The sequence below is a fragment of the Gorilla gorilla genome, chromosome 2 (genome assembly GCF_029281585.2).
Source record: "Gorilla gorilla gorilla isolate KB3781 chromosome 2, NHGRI_mGorGor1-v2.1_pri, whole genome shotgun sequence".
Classification (NCBI taxonomy): domain Eukaryota; kingdom Metazoa; phylum Chordata; class Mammalia; order Primates; family Hominidae; genus Gorilla; species Gorilla gorilla.
The window spans coordinates 25,420,409-25,439,335 of NC_086017.1; the positions used below are offsets into that span (position 1 = coordinate 25,420,409).

Below are 18,927 nucleotides of genomic sequence, written 5' to 3' on the forward strand. Positions count from 1 at the left end.
AGCCCTTTGGGAGGCCAAGGCCGGCAGATCATGAGGTCAAGAGACAGAGACCATCCTGGCCAACATAGTGAAACCCCATCTCTACTAAAATACAAAAATTAGCTGGGTGTGGTGGTGCATGCCTGTAATCCCAGCTACTGGGGAGGCTGAGGCATGAGGATCACTTGAACCCAGGAGGCAGAGGTTGCATTGAGCCGAGATTGCACCACTGCACTGTCCAGCCCAGATAACAGTGCAAGACTCCATCTCAAAAAAAAAAAAAAAGTATGAACTTTTAACCATTCTCTTAATCATTGTTCTCGCATTTTTTACATTAAGGCATTAATTAATAACTATAATTTAAATGCTTTCCAAGCTAAATGAAAAGATTAAAATATTTGTCATATGTAAATAAAGTGGCAGAAAACAGTGACAATAGTGTTACTTGATGGCCTATTTTTTTCAGGTTCAAATTCACAAGTTCCTTATCACAGAAAAAAAACTACTCTGGTGAGGTCTAGACTTTGAGAATCTTATTAGTTTGCATTTCTTAGCAACTGAATTACTAGTTTCATTTTTGGAAATAAAAAATGTATTAAAACTAACATACATGAAAAAAGTATGATACACATTCCTGCGAGAGTCCAAATTCTGCTTCAAAAATACATAGATAAGGGAAAAAACTGGAAGAAAATGACCAATTCTTAACAGTTCTGAGATCATAGGTGATTTTCTTCATCTTTTTTCCTTTTTTTTTTTTTTTTTTGAGACAGAGTCTCACTCTATCACCCAGGCTGGAGTGCAGTGGCGCAATCTCAGCTCACTGCAACCTCCGCCTCCCGGGTTCAAGCTGATTCTCCTGCCTCAGCCTCCCGAGTAGCTGGGACTACGGGCACGAGCCACCACACCAGGCTGATTTTTGTATTTTTAGTAGAGACGGTGTTTCACCATGTTGGCCAACCTGGTCTCAAACTCCTGACCTCAGGTGATCCACCCGCCTCAGCCTCCCAAAGTGCTGGGATTACAGGCGTGACCCACCGTGCCTAGTCAATTTTCATTTTCTTCTTTGTGCTTTCTATATTTTCCAAGTTTTCCAAAATGGACATTTTAAAAATGTATTAATTTTTAATAATAAAAAGGAGGTAGTAGGTAACATGGATACACACTAAAAAATCAGAACGTGTGGAACAGCTCTCAACAGTCACATTTTGAACCAAGCATTTTTGTATTAAGTGTGCTGGGGTAGTTGTGAGATCCAAGACAAGGTATCATACATCAACTCACTATCTGATCACCAGTGATTCACTCTGCAAAATGGCAATGTGTTCCACTCTGAAACACTTCTGGTATCATTATTCTTTTGATGTGGTCCTCAGAGAGTTTTAAATGTTTTTTATCTTTTGTTATTTAATATATTTTTCTATAATCTTTCCAAATGAACTCATCCTTCAGCTGAAAGACGTAACAGTTCTACCCCAAAATATTAAAGTAATTGAAGTGAAACAAATTTTAGTTTACCTGCTTGTCAGATATCCAATCGCGGAGGCAGCATAACAAGCCTACGAGAAAACAACACTGGGACTTGAGCATATTGGGATCCTTATAGTACATTTATGACAGCAACTTACTATTAAATAATAGACAAGAACATAGTGGTAAAGGCAGAATTAAAATATTTCCAACCTTAGTAATAAATGTTCTACACATAAATTTCAAATAATGGTTATCTAAATTTTAGTTTTTCAGGAAATTTGTTCATATGTATGTTATTCAAAACATCCTCTTACAATTGCTTAAATATCTGCAGGATCAATAGGAATGTCCTCTTTCATTAATGATATCGGTAATTTGTTTTCTTTATTTTATTTTTCATCAGTCTCATGAGGGGTTTATCAAATTTATCCATCTTTTCAAAGAACAAATTTTTTTGGTTCTTTGAAAATTTTTGTTGGTTTTTCTCCATTGTTTGTTTTCTATTTCATTGATTTCTGTTCTTGTATTTATTATTTCAGTCATTTTGAATTTGATTTGCTTTTCTTTTTCTAGCTTCTTAAAATACAAATTTAGAATACTGGTTTTTAATTTTCTTTACTAATAATTTGTTTAAAATGATTCCAAGAACTGCTTTAGTTATAGGTTACAAGTTTGAGTTGCATCTTTTCATTATCATTCTATTCAAAATATTTTCTACTTTCCATTGTGATTTCTTCTTCAACCCATTGGTTAATTAGGATCTGTAGTGATACCTCCTTTTTCATTCCTGACATTGGTAATCTGTTTTCTCTTTTATTCTCAATCAGTCTATCTTGAAGTTTATTCATTTTGTTAATCTTTTCAAATATTTACAAAATACCAAAAAGTATGTTGCTTAATTTCCAAAGGTCTGAGATTCTTTTTAGTGATCTCTTATTGAGTTCCACTTTACTTCCACATGGTCAGGTGACATATACTGCACGCTTTCAATCCTTGGCGATTTATTGAGATTTCCTTTATGGCCTGCATATGGATAGTTTTTACCTTGTAACTCTACTTCAGCTCATAATCAGGAAGAGAGGGGGCACTAAATTAAATGCACACAAGATAACCTGGGAAAATGCTGAGTGCTCTCTCAAATTCTTCTTAGTCTGGGACATCATTTTTTTCCCAGTATTATTTCTTCTCATTTCTTTAGAAATAATAATGAATTGTGTATTTCCTAGCCTTCATTCAGCTTTAAATGAAGTAGTATACTGTCTTAAAGAACTCCACATTAAGGACATAAATGTGGAAAAAAAAAAAGGAAATGTTTATGGATCATAATCTTAACTGGCTCTACTATCATACACCCACTGAGAACCTGCACAAAGACTCTGCTCTTTTCCTGTGTCGCTATTCTCTACTGGCCCCATCTCTCTTTCCTTTTGCACATAAGGCCAAATTCACATTAGGAGAATAAGACAACTCCTAAGAAATGCAGGCATGTAAATACCTGCTGCAATAAGAACACTTTATTTAGATACCCAAAAGAATTGCCCACTTATGATAGCTAGGTAAGAAATGTTGCTAGGCAATGCAAAATATACAACAACATGTAACAAAAAGTATATTCCTCTGGTAGGAGATGTCAAAAGTTGAGAGGTAACTGTTTTGTTTTGTTTTGTTTTGTTTTTTGTTTTTTTTTTTTTGAGACGGAGTTTCGGAGTTTCGCTCTTATTGCCCAGGCTGGAGTGCAATGATGCGATATTGGCTCACGGCAACCTCCACCTCCCAGGTTCAAGCAATTCTCCTGCCTCAGCTTCCCAAGCAGCTGGCATTACAAACATGCACCACCACGCCTGGCTAATTTTATATTTTTAGAAACGGGGATTCTCCATGTTGGTCAGGCTGGTCTCAAACTCCCGACCTCAGGTGATCTGCCTGCCTCAGCCTCCCAAAGTGCTGGGATTACAGGCGTGAGCCACTGCGCCTGGCCATAACTGGTTTTATGACCATAAAAGATCTGTTCCTCTACTAAACTACCTCCATTCACAGGCAGAACAGTGTACATGGTACTTAGAGAGCGGACTCTGGAGCCAATCTGTTTTGATTTAAATCCCAGCTTCCCCACTTTCTACTGTGTAATTTTGGCAAGTTGCTCTAAATCTCTGTTTCCTCATCTATAAAATGAAAATAATTCAAAGCACTGCTGTGAGGACGAAATCAGTTCGTATGTGTAAAACACTCAAAATAGTGCCCACACACAGTAAGCTCTCAAGAACAATGAACTTGCTGACAATCTGCCTACTTGCTGGCCAATTGGTCAGTATGTCTTGATTACTCTATGGATCTAATCAAAGACAATGAAGTCATACCCAACTACATCTTTCTCTTTATCACAAACATGTCCTGAATGCCTTAGCCTGTTTTCATGCTCCCTCTGAATCATTCTGTCACTACCCTTAGTTCAGGTACCATTTAAGTCTTCCTTTGACTACCATAGAGTCAGGCTGCTTGAGGGACATATGCACTGGGATGTTCCACCAACATCTCAAATGCATGTGTTCAAAATTGAACATCACCTTTCTCCTCCAAACTGGCTCTTCCCTCTATATTCCCAGTCTCAGTCACAGACAATATGATCCACACAATCAATCAAGTAAGCCCAAAATCTAGGAATCATCTCCAGAGGAGCCTGCCTCCTCTTTCCTAACTGGTTAATGCCTGCTTATCCTTCAGGACAGCTCAGATATCATCTCCTGTGGGAAGCTGAGCCTGGGTACTCCTTCTCTGGGCTTTACAGCACCCTGGGTATCTCTCTATCACAGCACTTACCACCTTATAATACAATTGTTTGTGTCTGTCTCCACAGCTTGGCTGTAAGCCCCTTAAAGCCAGGAACTATCATTCATCTCTGTATCCAGCACCCAACACAGCACATGGGACCTAAAGAACCCTCAACTAAGCTTATAGGGGCTGAAATAAAACTTAGAGACAGAGGTCGTGCTATGTTGCCCAGGCAGCCTCTAATTCCTGGACTTGAGTAATCCTCCTGCCTCAGCCCCCTTAGTAGCTGGGATTACTGGCATGTACAACCATGCCTGGCATCATCTTTCTGAAGTACAAGTCTAATTACATCTCCCACCTGTTTAGAAAAACCTTTAGTCTCCCCCATTGCCTATTGTTAAAAAAAAAAAAAAAAAAAAAAAGTTCAAACTCTTTTTAGATTTCCCACAACCTCCCCTCAACCTACCTACCAGTCTCACAGCTCACCATGCCTTTACCTACCTTGAGGGAACCACATGAACTAACATTACCTCTACAGGCAATCTTCTCTGTCCTCAAAGAGAACCAGTCACCCCTTCTGTGCTACTACATCTAATGTGAGAGTTATAATAGATGAGTCTTTTTCTGTAAGTCTTACCCTCACCTTCCAGATTGATCAACTTGAAGATCAAGACTAAACCTCACTCCTTCTTTACACCCCTCTCTCCTACAGGTTATGTAGCACAATCCTTAGTATACAGTACTTAGTCAATAAATGTTTGCTGTATGAAGAAATCAGTGGCAGATATGTCATCTCTACAAAAACAGTTAAATATAGGTTCCATTCATAGGTCAATAGCTTCATTTTTTTCACACAGATGAAAGAACAGAATGTTGTTCTAACAAAGACAAGTAAAATGTAGAAGCAACAGAAACTCAAAAGTTCCTAGTTTTAAGATCAAAAAATACAAATCTCAAACCTTGTAGATAAAGAATGTCATTCAGTAAAGAATGTCATTCAATTAATAAATAATGTATAATATTAAGCATCTACACCACGTGAAAGCACCAACCAAGCCAGGCACTGTGGTGATATAACAAATGAATCACAACTTCTGCCCTCCAGGCACTCACGTATGATGGCAAAAGGCACCACTTAGGGTGGCCAGGCAGTTGTTTGGGCAAGAGGAGGCAAGAATTTAAATTAGAAGGCAACGGTGGGAGTGTAAAGCAGGAATATTTAGCCTCAGCTGGACTGAGAGTATGTGATATCACAGAAGTGGATTCTTGACCTTTCAAGCCCGCACTACTGAGAGAAGAGCAAGTGGATTGGCAGAGGATGCACTTAAAGTGGATTGACAAAATGTCGTATCTTCCTTATCCTGCTTCCAAATAAGCCTCTAAGAAAGGTGGCAGCATGATGTGGTGGAAAAAGCATCAGGCTAGGATCTGAGCCATCTGAGTTTCCATCAAGGCTCTACCATTTGTGATATCCTCCACCCTGCCCCGAACCAATCATACAACAAAGACTTGGCCTTCACTCATTTATCCCACAGGTAATCTCTGAACACCTTTCTTATGCAGGCACCACACTAAGCACTGGGGGTACAGATGTGTCGTGAAGAAATAATATCCCTGCTCTAATGGAGCTTGTAGCCTAATAGGGAAGTCAGACTTTACTCATAAACTGTCCCTTCCAATCATGACATACAGTATAGTAGTAAGAGCATGGACTCAGACCCAGAATACGTGGGTTCAAACCCTGGCTCTGCTACTACCAGCTGTGTCACCAAAGGCAAGTTTTACTTAACCTGTGTCTTTTCTCATCTGTCAACTTGGTATAACAACAGTTAATATTCAACAGTGATTGATATGATATATGTAAAGTAGCAGAAGAGTGGTAAGCGCTATCTGGGTGTTTGCAATGCATACCTACCGCTATTATTGATCATTCCCAGTAACGCATTCAGCCACCTGAGTCCATACTCACCGCTTGCTCATTCCTCATCCCGATGTACTTGATGCCTAGCTGCTGGGCAGCAATGGCGATTTCGGTCACTGGGATGCCTACGATGCCAAATATGTACTCCACATCCTGAGGGACGAAGAACAGGGGAGTAAACTCCCAAGGCCCCACCATATCGCCACATCCTTCCCTCCCTCCCGGGCGCTAAAAAGAAAACCCCCCGACCCCCATCGCCCATTTCTACTCGTCTCCAAGACAACATCGCGGTCCCCGCCAGCTTCCGTAGGAGCCTTTCATTCCAGGAAGGTCCATCGTACTTGCGTTTTCAGGGCCTGAGCGATGACTTTAGCACCAGACACCTGCTCCTCGCTGCGCTCTGCGAAGTTACTGTCCGGCATCTTCCACCGAAAAGCTCTAAGCACTCATGCAGCCGGCAAACAAGCGGAATCACCCAGCAAGGCAAACGCGAAGTCGGCGGCACGCCACCTCTGGGACTGCACCTCTGACGGACAGGAGGGCTACCAACTGCCTTAAACAACGGGAAGGAAGAGGCGGTCTAAATTCGTCCACTTCCCGGGAGAGGTGAGAATGTAAACACGCGCGTTCTCCAATCAGAACTGCGCTCTCTTCTCGGCTCCTCCATTCGCGCGCCAGAATGCCAGAGGGAGGCGGGACTAGCAGGAGATTGCTGCCTATGCAAAGCAGGTAAGAAGCCGAACTCTGAGGCTTCTCGCCATTGTCTCCGAGTCGGCCAGCTGGAGCGTTTTCGGGGCTGTAAAGGGAGAGTGGCGCATGCGCATATTCGGGGCGGAAGGCGCGCTAAGAGCAGGTACGGAGGGGGCGTGGTGCGGCGCAGAGGGGGCGTGGTAAGGGCGTGCGGGCGCCCAGTTGGACTGGGGGAGGGCTGCGCAAAGGCTGCCGGGAGCTGGGAAGCCCGGCGCGCGTCCTTTTCTGGGGCTTTTTGTGCGTTGCTGTTGTGCTACCGCGTTGCGTTTTCTAGGCATTTACTTACACGCTTTGTGGTTTACGCTCTCATAACCTTGTGGTTTTATAGTCCTTAAATTATTGTAGCGCACGTTACTTAAATCCAGAAGCAGATGTGTACCCCAGCAAGAGATAAAATGACGCTCAGAGTCAGTAGATCCAGACCGTGCTTGAGATCCTGAATCCTGTTTCCTACCCACTATTCAGCCATTGGGTCACAAGCGATGACAAGAGCACCTTGAAGGTAGTATAGAGCACTGTTTTCTCCAGCCCTTGCTACTAATCCATATTACTCTCCGCTATTATCTTTCCAAAATTAGGAACTATGGCGTTTCATAATTCTTAGGTTGGGTCCCTACCTACAACCAGCCCTGCACCGGATAGCCTTTTAAAACATTTTTGTGTGAAAATCGTTTGCAATGTGCAATATCTGAAACTACTGCCTTGGAGTCATTGGACCCTCTGCTTAGTGACAATAAACATAAAATTTCCAATTGTAATAAACAGTGGAACTTTTAATTTTTTGAAGATTTGGAGTCATTTTAAGCAAAAAGAACAGTGATAAGTGGACAGTAAAGAGATGAGAGGGGAGTGGGTCATGGGTAGTGAAATGAATGAGAAGCACTGGAAGTGAAACGATTTCTAAACCCAGACATTTTCAAACTGTAGTCCTGGGTCTTTTCAAAAGGTCTTCCCCTCTTTTTCTCAACCCCTCAACCCCACCCCAAGCAGAGGAGAGTGAAGTGGTTGCCTCCCTGCATATGTGGACTGTGTTAGTCCATTTTCATACCGCTATAAAGAAATACCCAAAACTGGGTAATTTATAAAGAAAAAGAGGTTTAATGGTCTCACAGTTCCAAATGGCTATGGAGGCCTCACAATCATGGCAGAAGGTGAAGGAGGAGCAAAGGCATGTCTTACATGGTGGCAGGCAAGAGAGCATGTGCAGGGGAACTGCCCTTTATAAAACCATCAGATCTCATGAGACTTACTATCATAAGAACAGCATGGGAAAAATCCCCTCCCCATGGTTCAGTTACTTCCCACTGGGTCCCCCTCACCACATGTGGGGATTATGGGAGCTATAATTCAAGATGAGATTTGGGTGAGGACACAGCCAAACTGTTCTGCCCCTGGCCCCTCCCAAATATCATATCCTCACATTTCAAAACCAATCATGCCTTCCCAACAGTCCCCCAAAGTCTTAACTCATTTCAGCATTAACTCGAAAGTCCACAGTCCAGAGTTTCATCTGAGACAAGGCAAGTCCCTTCCGCCTATGAGCCTGTAAAATCAAAAGCAAGCTAGTGGCTGGGCGCAGTGGCTCACACCTGTAATCCCAGCACTTTGGGAGGCCGAGGTGGGCAGATCATCTGAGGTCAGGAGTTCGAGGCCAGCCTGGCCAACGTGGTGAAACCCCATCTCTGCTAAAATACAAAAATTATCCGGGTGTGGTGGCACATGCCTGTAATCCCAGCTATTCGGGAGACTGAGGTGGGAGGATCGTGTGAGCCAGGGAGGTAGATGTTGCAGTAAACCAAGATTGTACCACTGTACTCTAGCCTGGGTGACAGAGCGAGACCCTGTCTTAAAAAAAAAAAAAAAAAAAAAAAGATGTGAAATCATCTTTGCACTTTGAGTAGTCCTTGACACAATGCCTCCTGTCCTTGTTGAAGAAGTACAGACTTCCCCTTCCATCACATATTATTTATATCAGTACCTTTTGTGACAGTCCCTGCCTCTGTTGCATTAGAGTCACTTGGAAAGCTTTTTCCAAATAGTTACTTGGGCCCTACCCCAGATCTCCTGAATCAGCATCTTAGGACAAGTCAGGCACCTGTATTTTTTAAAAGCTGCTACCTGATTTTGCTTTGCAGCCCAGAGTTGAGAACCCTAGCTCTGTTTTCATGCCAGAAGCATGAGTTACTAATTAAACATATTATTGTCTGTCACCAAAGTAATACTGTTGATTAATTTGGATTGACAGGTTCAAGACTGATTTGACATTGACAGAACAAGCTGTATTGATGGTAGTCAGTTCACCGGGCCTACTTCTGTGTCAAAAGAAACAGTGACAGAACCACTCAGTATGAAGTGCAATGAAAACTGAACTCTGAATTGGAACAAATAACTGGAATTCAGTTAACTGGTTTTGCAAAAGGATAAATACTCAACTGGTTGGTTTCTGCCATTTAACAAAGAGAAAAATCATTGGGATTGTTTAAACTTGCTTTCACCTTTACACCTTTCAGTTCAGGATGCAGTGTTCAATTGTTAACTTGGGCTTGATGATTCAGCAGAAAGAAGCGATTTGAGTTCTGGCTCACTGGATTAACAGGGCCAAGGAGCAAGTCCTTTGCAATCCAATTGTAATTACAGCCAGCTTGTCCAACCCTTGGCCCAGGGGGGCTTTGAATGTGGCCCAACACAAATTCATAAACTTTCTTAAAACATTATGAGATTTATGCACCGACCCTTTTTGTTGTTGTTGTTGTTTTTGGTTTTTTTTTTAGCTCATCAGCTATCATTTGTGTTAGTGTATTTTATGTATGGCCCAAGACAATTCTTCTTTTTCCAGTGTGGCCCAGGGAAGCCAAAAGATTGGATACCCCTGACAGGATCCCAGGATTCTTTTGTAATTTCTCAGAGGCCCTCTGTGCATACTCCGTAAGGACTATCCACATTCTTTATTACTTTCATTGGCAATAGGTATAAAATTTTATTTGTTGGATATTTTACTGAAATGTTACTTGTTTTTGCTTATTTACTGATTGGTGGGAGGAAGTCAAAAGATGAATAAATCTAACCTTTTTAAAAGAAAAGGCCAAAATACTCATAACATGCTCTCCAAAGAGCAGAGCTAGTCATCAAAGAATCTGCATACCAATCACTCTATTTGTAGGTTCTGGATTTGAGATTATGAAAAACAGCAAATTGGTGGTTTTCTTCTCTCTGGGCCAAGGAGATATCCAGGCAACCAGGTAATTTAGTAAGAATTGCAAATACAGTGCCTGGAGACAATTTATTCTCTAAAGACTGCAGCTTCTACAGGCAGTAACTCTTAAAGCCCCCAAACTGGGATAGTGCATTTTAATTTCCGTATACTAACAAGGACACTAAAAATCCTTGTGATTATTTTAAAGCATAACACTAGCTAAACTTGTGATTAAGTATTCTCACAAACGTATTATCAAAATGTGAAATGTTTACTTATCAAATGAGGAAATGAATCAAGGTCATTTGTGATACATTATAGAAGCTAAAAATGAATTTGCCTGACATAAGATAAAACTGATACTGAATATCTTAAAAATAAAAAGGCGGAAACAACAAAAAAAGGAATCTATGTAGAAGACTATTTTTTATAGCAATGCAAAAACTGTACAGCCGGAAATGTGTTGTGGGAAATATGTCAACATAGGAAGTAAAATAATGTAATGAAAAGGTTCTTTGAATAAAGTGGGTTAAATTGATTTTCTTTGCTTCTCATTAAATCTGTGGACTTCAGAGTACCAAAGCTCAGCAACAGGCTTGAAACAAACCCAGTGAAAAGCAACTTTATTATTGAGCTGAGGATTGATATCAATAATAACTCATTAATAAAAAAGCTTGATAATAAAAACTCCCAGTGCCTGATACCAGTTGACAGACACTGGGAGTTTTCCCAGGTACCCTGTGACCTAGAGAAAGCTTGGATTCCTGCCTTTGGCTTGGGCTGGCAAGCCCTGTGCCTTTACTCTACATTTTAATGCCAGGGAGACCTGGAACTGGAGAAGGGAGTGCTGTGGGAAGAAAACAGAAGGAATGTTGTTCCCTTGTTTTAGCTTTGTGTTCATCCATTATGGGTTTTGGGTTTTTTTGGGTTTTTTTTTTTTAAGAACATTTGAGATAGTTTGACAGCAGCAGTCATTACATCACTGACGAGGACGTTTACTTGTGTAAAATGCACCAGGAAATAGTGACAACTGTATGTTGTGCTATGAGGATGTAAGAGATTTATCTCAAATGGCTTAGAAATCAAAATATAGGTCAGTGCAGTGGCTCACACCTGTAATCCCAACACTTTGGGAGGCCAAGGCAGGCGGATCACGAGGTCAGTAGATTGACACCATCCTGGCCAACATGGTGAAACCCCGTCTCTACTAAAAATACAAAAATTAGCTGGGTGTGGTGATGTGCGCCTGTAATCCCAGTTACTGGGGAGGCTGAGGCAGGAGAATCACTTGAACCCAGGAGTTGCAGGTTGCAGTGAGCCGAGATTGCGCCCCTGCACTCCAGCCTGGCGACAGAGCGAGACTCCGTCTCAAAAAAAAAAAAAAAAAAAAAAAAAAGAAATCATAGTATTTCTCCGTATGATGGAATTCCATATACTCGGGGGAGTGTCCCACAGGGTAGGCAAGCAGCTATCACCCATGTAATATGGTACTAGTGTTGAAATATTTTCTGTTTTCACTTGCTTCTTCTGCCATTAGCATTTATTACAGCCCTTTCCTTTAACTTTTTAATTTGTACTTTATTGCTTTGTTTTGATAATAATCTATTCTCCATGTCAGCAAAACAAAGATTTATCTCTAGGGAAGAATCTCTGAGTGATTCCCAGGGTTTGGGGGTTGAACTGGGGACATCTTCATGATGAACTTAAGCCCTTAAACTTCTTTTTACATCATAACCTTTGAGTTCTTCTTTGGAGCTTAGCTGTGATTTATTCTTTTCACTTCAAAAAAAATACATTTAACATTTATGACATCTTTCAGACACATGAATAGGATCAGAGATTAATATACACCCATGTACCCAGCCCCTGGCTTAAGAAATACATCACAAATATAATGAAACCCCTGTGTGTCCTTTCCCCATTACACCTCCTTTCCTGTCCTACAGAGGTAACCACTATCTTGAATGTGGTGTTTATAGTTCCCACATTATCCATTCTTTAGATGATGGATATTTGGTCATTTTTAGTTTTTTTGGAAACAGTGTGCTCTGAAATTCTTGCATGTTTCCTTCTTGTGCACATGTGTGAGAGTTTCTACATATATGTCGAGGTGGAGGTCATCATCATTTGATCTCCAAAGTATTGTACCAATTTATACTCCCAACATTTGTGTATGAGAGCTACCCTTTCTCCATAGTCTCAACTGTGGAGCTTTAAAAATTTTTAAATGTGAAATGGCTTCTCAGTTCCATTTCTCTGACTACAAATGAGGTTAAGTTATATTTGTATATATATATTGGCCATGCGTGTTTCTTTTTCTGTGAATTACCTGTTTACATCTGTTACACATTTCCTTATTGGATTATCTTTTGCTTTTTGATTTGTAGATGTCCTTTATGTATTCTGAATGCTAATTATTTGTCTTTTAACTTTGTTAATAGTGATTTTAGAGGTATAAAGGGTTTTTTTGTAGTCACATTTGACAACTGGTCTTCCTTATTTTATTTTTTTATTTTTTTATTTTTTTGGTAACTTGCTAAAGAAAACTTTTTGTAACCTGAGGTTATGAAGATTTTTTTCTATATCAAAAAGTGTAAAGTTTTATTTTTTATATTTAAGTCTCTACCTGGAATTGATTTTTGTTTGTTGAGAAGTAAGAATCCATATAATATGTCAGTTAGATTTGCTGTGTAATTAACCACCCCAAAACTTAGTGGCTTAAAAGAACCACCATTTATTTAACATATATTCCTATGAGGCTGGGCTCAACTGGGTTCACCCATGTATCTGTGGTCAGTTGCCAGTGAACTGAGTCACTCAGCCCCTGGAGGTTAGCTGGTTGTCCACTGGGATAGCGGGCATATTGCCAGTGAGCCACATAGCTCTACCACTCAGCAGGCTAGCTGGACTTCTTCATTCGATGGCAGCAGGTTGCAAAAGGGAATGAGCCTCATTGTGCAAGCCTCTATGTGCGGTGTTTGCTAACATATCATTAGCCAAAGCAAGTTATGTGGCTGGGCTCAGACTCTAAGTTAAAGGCATTCGAGTTACATGATAATGGAACATGGATACAGAGAGGGGAGCAATTGCTGGCCTTTTTTATAGTCAATTTACCATAACATCCAGTTGTCTAAGCACCATTCATAATATAGTTCATTCTCATCCCAGTGATATATAATTTCCCCTCTGTGGAATGTCAAGCTCGCATATTTATGGGAGTATTTCTGTACTCTCTGTTCTTTTCCTATCCTAACACCAATCCCACACTATCTTAATTTCTGTGTTTTTAAAATAAGTCTTGATGTTGGTAGGACAAGTAGTCCCTGGACTTCATTCTTTTGAAGCCATCTTGTTTATTATATTAGTTTTAAGCAACTAGAGGGGATGGAAGAAGAACCTTTAGATTAAAAGAGATTTAAAAGATAGGGTATTTTTTAATGGACAAGACTAAACTACAGTGTCTAGGGATGCACATTGGGTGATAAAGCTATTTTAAAAAACAAAGAAGTGATGACTATAAAAGTCAGGGTTATGGTTACTTGATCCCTCATGGGTAATGTTGTCAGATTTAGAAAAAAAAAAAAAACACAGGACTCCAAAACTCCCAGTTGAATTTGAACTTTAGATGAACAATGCATAATTTTTTTTAGTGTAAGTATGTTCCAACATATTTATCTGAAAGTTAAATTTAACTGGGCCACCTGTATTTTACCTGGAAAAATCCTGATTTTATTCAAGGTGATAATGCAGTTTACATTGCCCAGCCTTCCTTGTAGCTAGGAGTGGTCACGCGTCCACACATGGGCCAAAGCAATTTAAATAGGAGTCACTGGGCAGGGCTTTTAAGAAGGCTGATGAAACTGGCAAGTACCCTCTGTACTCTTCCTCTGTACAACATGATAATTGGAGTTGTAGAAGTCATTTTGGAACCACAAGATGACTCTGAAAATGGAAGCTACATGCCAAGAAGTTAGGCCCAGAAAGAGAGGGATCCTGGGTCCTACATGACTCTTGCCTTTGTCAGGTTTTATTATCAGATTTTTATCACTTCATAAGAAAAAAATGCCTTCTTTTACTATATTCTCGCACACATTGAGTAGCATTAGGATTATTTTTTCCTTTATAGTTAGAAAGAATTCTTCTAGAAACTATTTGGGCCTGTTTTGAGGGTGGAGAATGGGAGGGAATGATTGTTTGATAACTATTTCTTCTATGATTGTTGGCATGGTTTAGGTTTTTCTTTTATCTGAAGTTTTGGTAAAAATATATTTTTCAGTCCCAGCTACTCTGGAGGCTGAGGCACAAGGATTGCTTGAATCCAGGAGGCAGAGGTTGCAATGAGCTGAGATTGCACCACTGCACTCCAGCCTGGGTGATGGAGTGAGACAGTCTCAAAAAAAAAGAGAAAAAACAAATAATATGTTTTTTTTCTAGGAAACTACTCGTCTAAATTTTCTAGCTTATCAATATAGGATTGAATGAGGTGATTATTCTTTTTTTTTAAAAATTTCTTCTGCATTTATAGATTTCTCTTTGTTTTGTATATTTGTTTCTCTTTTTTTTCTTAATTAGGCTAGCCGATCATTTGTCTTTACCTTTTTTTTTCTCTAAACAACAACTCCTTGGACATACTTATTCATTCTCTCATTTTTCTGTTTTCTAATTTAATTTCCACTCTTATTTTTATTTCCTTCCTTTTGCTTTCTTGAGCATGCCATTACTCTTTTCCTCACTGTTACCACCTTTTGTTAGTTTTACAATTTCTACATTGCCAGAGTTAATAACATTTGCACTGTGTTCTATAAATATAATCCTCACGTTTATTTTACATTCAAGGCTCTTGCCAGTTTTTCCATTCACCTCTTAGTTGGCCGAAGATTACCCTCTATGCATTTTTTCAAAGAAGGCTGATGAGACTGATGAGAATAGTAGTCCCTGAGTTCTTATATTTTCATACCTATTATCTGGTTTTTTTCTTTACTTCAACCATAGGTTGGCATAATATATAATTTCTGGCTTATATTTTATTTTCTGGAAGGATTCTATAAGCTTTTACTAGCATTGATGTTATTGTAGTAAAGTCTGAGGACAGCCTGATTATTTTGCCCCTAATAAATACGCTTGATCTTTTTATTTAGCTTCCCAAATGATTCTTACTTTATCTTTGAAGATCAAGAATTTTGCTAGGCTATCTGCCGACGTTGATGTTCTGTTCCTTTCTTTCTTGAGTTTTGCTATCTCTTTTCAAGCTATAAATTGAAATACGCTTTTATTTCTGGTGAGTTTTCTTCACTTACATCTTTAATTTTTTTTTTGCTTCATTATATGTTGTCTATTGTTGTATAAAAATTTACCCTACGACCTATTCAGCAGCTTAAAACAAGACCCATTTATTATCTCAAAGTCTCTATGTGTCAGGAGTCTGAGCATAGTTTTACTGGATCCTCTGGTCAGCATCACACAAGGCTACAGTGAAGTTGTCAGCTGGCCTCATGGTCTCATCTGCGGCTGAGTTTTCTTCCAAATTCAACTGATCGTTGAAAGAATGAATTTCCTTGCAGTTGTAGTATTCATGGTGGCTTGCTTCTTCAAGGTCAGCTGGGGAGAGAGTGTGTCTGAAATCTTGGAGCACCCCAGTTCTTTTTTTAAAGACCTCATTAACTCAGACCCACCAGGGTAATCTCTTTTGATTAACTAGATTAACTGGCTTGGGATTTTAACTACATATGTGAAAGCCCTTCACCTTTGTCATATTCTATTGGCTAGTAACAGAGCACAATTTCCACCTGCACTCAAGAAAAGAGGATTATACAAGGAGTCACCTTAGGGTGTGTCCACCACACATTATTTTTTTCTTTTATGCATTTTCCAATTATGCATATGATGGATCTCGTTCACTGTTCTCCCTGTCTATCATTTTCTGTGGACTCCTTTTCAATTCTGTATTTCCATTCATGTTGCTTATTTATTTACAGCATCATCTGATTTCTTTTGCTGCTTCTATCTTTGCCGTAATTTCTTGATGTTTTAATTTTTTCTTCTGCTTCTTTCCTGAGCCCTGCCAGATAATATTTCATCTGTCTGCCAGCTTTCTATTCCCCACTCCCTTCTCCCTTCTCTCTTCTTCCCTCTTCCCCCTCCTTACCTTCTCCTCTTCTCCTCCTTTCCTCCCCTTCTCCCCTTTTTCCCTTTCATCTTTTAATTCTCTTGGTCTATTTCGTGCTTTTATTTAATATAAGCAGTTTTTTTTCACTCGTGGCAGAATGTTTTGTCACAGTTTTTATTTGTGTTGTGGCAGTTTTCTGGGGTATAACCTTTGTTTTCGTATAGTATCTTTCAAAAGATCTTGAGCTTTTTATTTACTCATTTTTGAGTGAGTTTTTCCTCTACTGTAGGAGGTTTATGTGTGAACAAGGCCATTCTGGTTCACAGTTATTTTTTCTTAGCACATTGAAGATTTTGTTTTCTTACTTCTATTGTTACTCTTGAAAAGTCTGCTGTTTTCAAATCACAATATCTTTGAAGGCAATCTCTCTTCCCTCTGGTTGTGTCTAAGATTTTTTTCTTCTTCAAATATTTCGTGTTCTGGTTTCTTTATGTTGTGTATAGATTTCTTTTTGGTTGTCTTGAATCTATGGATTCCTGTATTTTATTATTAAAATTCTCACCTATTATACCTTCAAACATGTGTAATGTGTCATGTGTCGTTTTATGTATTTTCTCCCTCTTTCTCTTTTTTTTTTTTTTTTTTTTTTTAAGTCAAGGTCTTGCTCTGTCACACAAGCTGGAGTACAGTGGCACAGCCGTAGCCCACTGCAGCCTTAAACTCCTGGGCTCAAGCAATCCTACCACCTCAGCCTCTTGAGATGCTGGGACCACAGGTGTACACCACCATGCCCAGCTAATACTTTTTTACTTTTTGTAAGATTATATTGCCCAGGCTGGTCTTGAATTCCTGGCCTCAAGTGATCCTCTCATCTTGACCTCCAAAGTGTTGGGATTACAGGCATGAGCCATGGCACCCAGCCTCTATTTTCCCCTTCTGAAATTCCAATTAGAAATATCATGGAACATCATGTATGTCTTCCATGTCTCATCTTCTTTTTTTCCCTTTTGTCATCTCTGTGGTACATTCTAAACAAATTTTTTAATGATTCTAACAGCCATGCCACAAAATGTCTCCATTTGGTTTTGTTTGACAATATCTTTTTTTTTTTTTTTTTGACACAGAGTCTCTCTCTATTACCCAGGCTAGAGTGTAGTGGTGTGATCTCAGCTCACTGCCACCTCCGCCTCTGAGCTCAAGCAATCGCCCTACCTTAGCCACCCAAGTAGCTGGGACTACAGGCATGCACCACCACACACAGCTAATTTTTGTATTTTTTGTAGAGATGGGGTTTTGCCATGTTGCCCATGCTGGCCTCCAACTCCTGGGCTCAAGTTATCTTCCTGCCTTGGCCTTCCAAAGTGCTGGGATTACAGGCATGAGCCTCCACTCCCAGCCAACAATATCTTATTCTTTTACCTGTTTTAGAGTCCTCTGAGTACTTCTTTAATCAACTTCAGTGTACTTATTTGAAAATTTGCACTAGTAATCCTTCCATCTGAAGTTGTTGGGGGCCTGATTTTGCTGTATTCTTTAACTTTCTTGCATAATATTTGCTTCCTTGTGTGTTTTGTAATTTTGAATTTTGAGCTCTTGTTTACCTTGTTCTTCAACCCAGGACACTCAATCTTCAAGAAGAGAGTATGTGGATAGGCTTTTCCAGGCATCTTAGGACTGATAACATCTCAAAATCACTTTGTGCTCATTTCTTGGCATAGAGTTACCTGGGTCATGTATGTTGTGAGTTTTTGAATCATGAACCCACATAAGGAAAACCTTTGATTATGTTGGTTATGACTTTCAAGGAGTACTATTTTCCCCTGCTCAGGGCCCAAGATGAGATGTACAAGTTTCTATGTCAGATAGTTACTTTGGCAGGCAGGCAGATATTTGTTTTTGTCCATCCTTTCAATAAAGGAATCATTCCTAAGGTTCCTAGCTATATGCACAGATCTCACTCCAACCTCCACATCTTGTCTTTCTGTCCTTCATGGTCTTTAAAATCTAAACCCCTTGGATATCAAGATTGGGACATGTTCCAGTATCACCTCACCACTCCAGTTTTCAGTTACTTGTTTTTAGTTTTTATTTTTTAAATGCTTTTTTTAAAAGAGAAGTTTTATGCTCACAATAAAATTGAGCAGAAAGTACAGAAAGTTTACATATACTCCCTGTCCTGATACATGCATAGCCTTCCCTGTTATCAATATCCCAGACTAGAATGGTATGTTTGTTATAATCAATGAACCTGCATTGACACATTATTATAACATGAAGTCCATAGTTTACATTAGGATTCACTTCTTTCTCCCTTAACCCTTGGCAACCACTGATCATTTTACCATCTCTGCAATTTTGCTTTTTCCACCACTGGAAATGTTACATATTGGAATCATACAGTATGTAGCCTTTACAGATTGGTTTCTTTCCTTTAATAATATACATCTAAGGTTCCTCCATATCTTTTCATGGCTTGATAGCTCATTTCTTTTTAGCACTGAATAATATTCCATTGTCTGAATGTATCACACTTTATTAATCCATTCACCTACTGAAGAATATCTTGATTGCTTCCAAGTTTTGGTAACTATGAAAAAAACTGCTATAAACACTCCTGTGCAGTTTTTTTGGAGACATAAGTTTTCTACTCCTTTGGGTAAATACAAAGAATACGATTGCTGAATCATATGATAAGAGTATGCTTCATTTTGTAAGAAAATGCCAAGCTGTCTTCCA

At 39.5% G+C, this 18,927-nt stretch overlaps 2 protein-coding genes across 8 annotated transcripts in view; one reads left to right on the forward strand and one right to left on the reverse strand.

Moving 5' to 3' along the window:
• HACL1 (2-hydroxyacyl-CoA lyase 1) overlaps window positions 1-6,702 on the reverse strand; it is a 46,163-nt gene extending 39,461 nt beyond the window's left edge. For 2 of the 3 annotated variants that reach the window (XR_008677971.2, XM_055381101.2), the window contains exons 1-3: window positions 6,484-6,620; window positions 6,191-6,295; window positions 1,498-1,538 (exon numbers count right to left, since the gene is read on the reverse strand). Coding sequence is in view for 2 of the 3 variants with exons in the window: in XM_055381101.2 (XP_055237076.2) it covers window positions 1,498-1,538; window positions 6,191-6,295; window positions 6,484-6,564 (227 nt within the window). In the remaining variant the exon portion in view is untranslated. Of the gene's footprint in view, window positions 1-1,497; window positions 1,539-6,190; window positions 6,296-6,483 lie in introns of all 3 variants that reach the window. The other variant, XM_004033685.5, reaches the window with a different exon arrangement.
• Window positions 6,453-18,927, forward strand: part of BTD (biotinidase) — a 43,776-nt gene continuing 31,301 nt past the window's right edge. The window contains exon 1 of one of the 5 annotated variants that reach the window (XM_019023447.4): window positions 6,453-6,748. In XM_019023447.4, the coding sequence (XP_018878992.3) occupies window positions 6,591-6,748 (158 nt within the window). In that variant the 5' untranslated portion in view covers window positions 6,453-6,590. Of the gene's footprint in view, window positions 6,996-7,115; window positions 7,395-18,927 lie in introns of those variants that run through there. The other 4 variants (XM_004033690.5, XM_019023452.4, XM_063703424.1 and 1 more) reach the window with 4 other exon arrangements.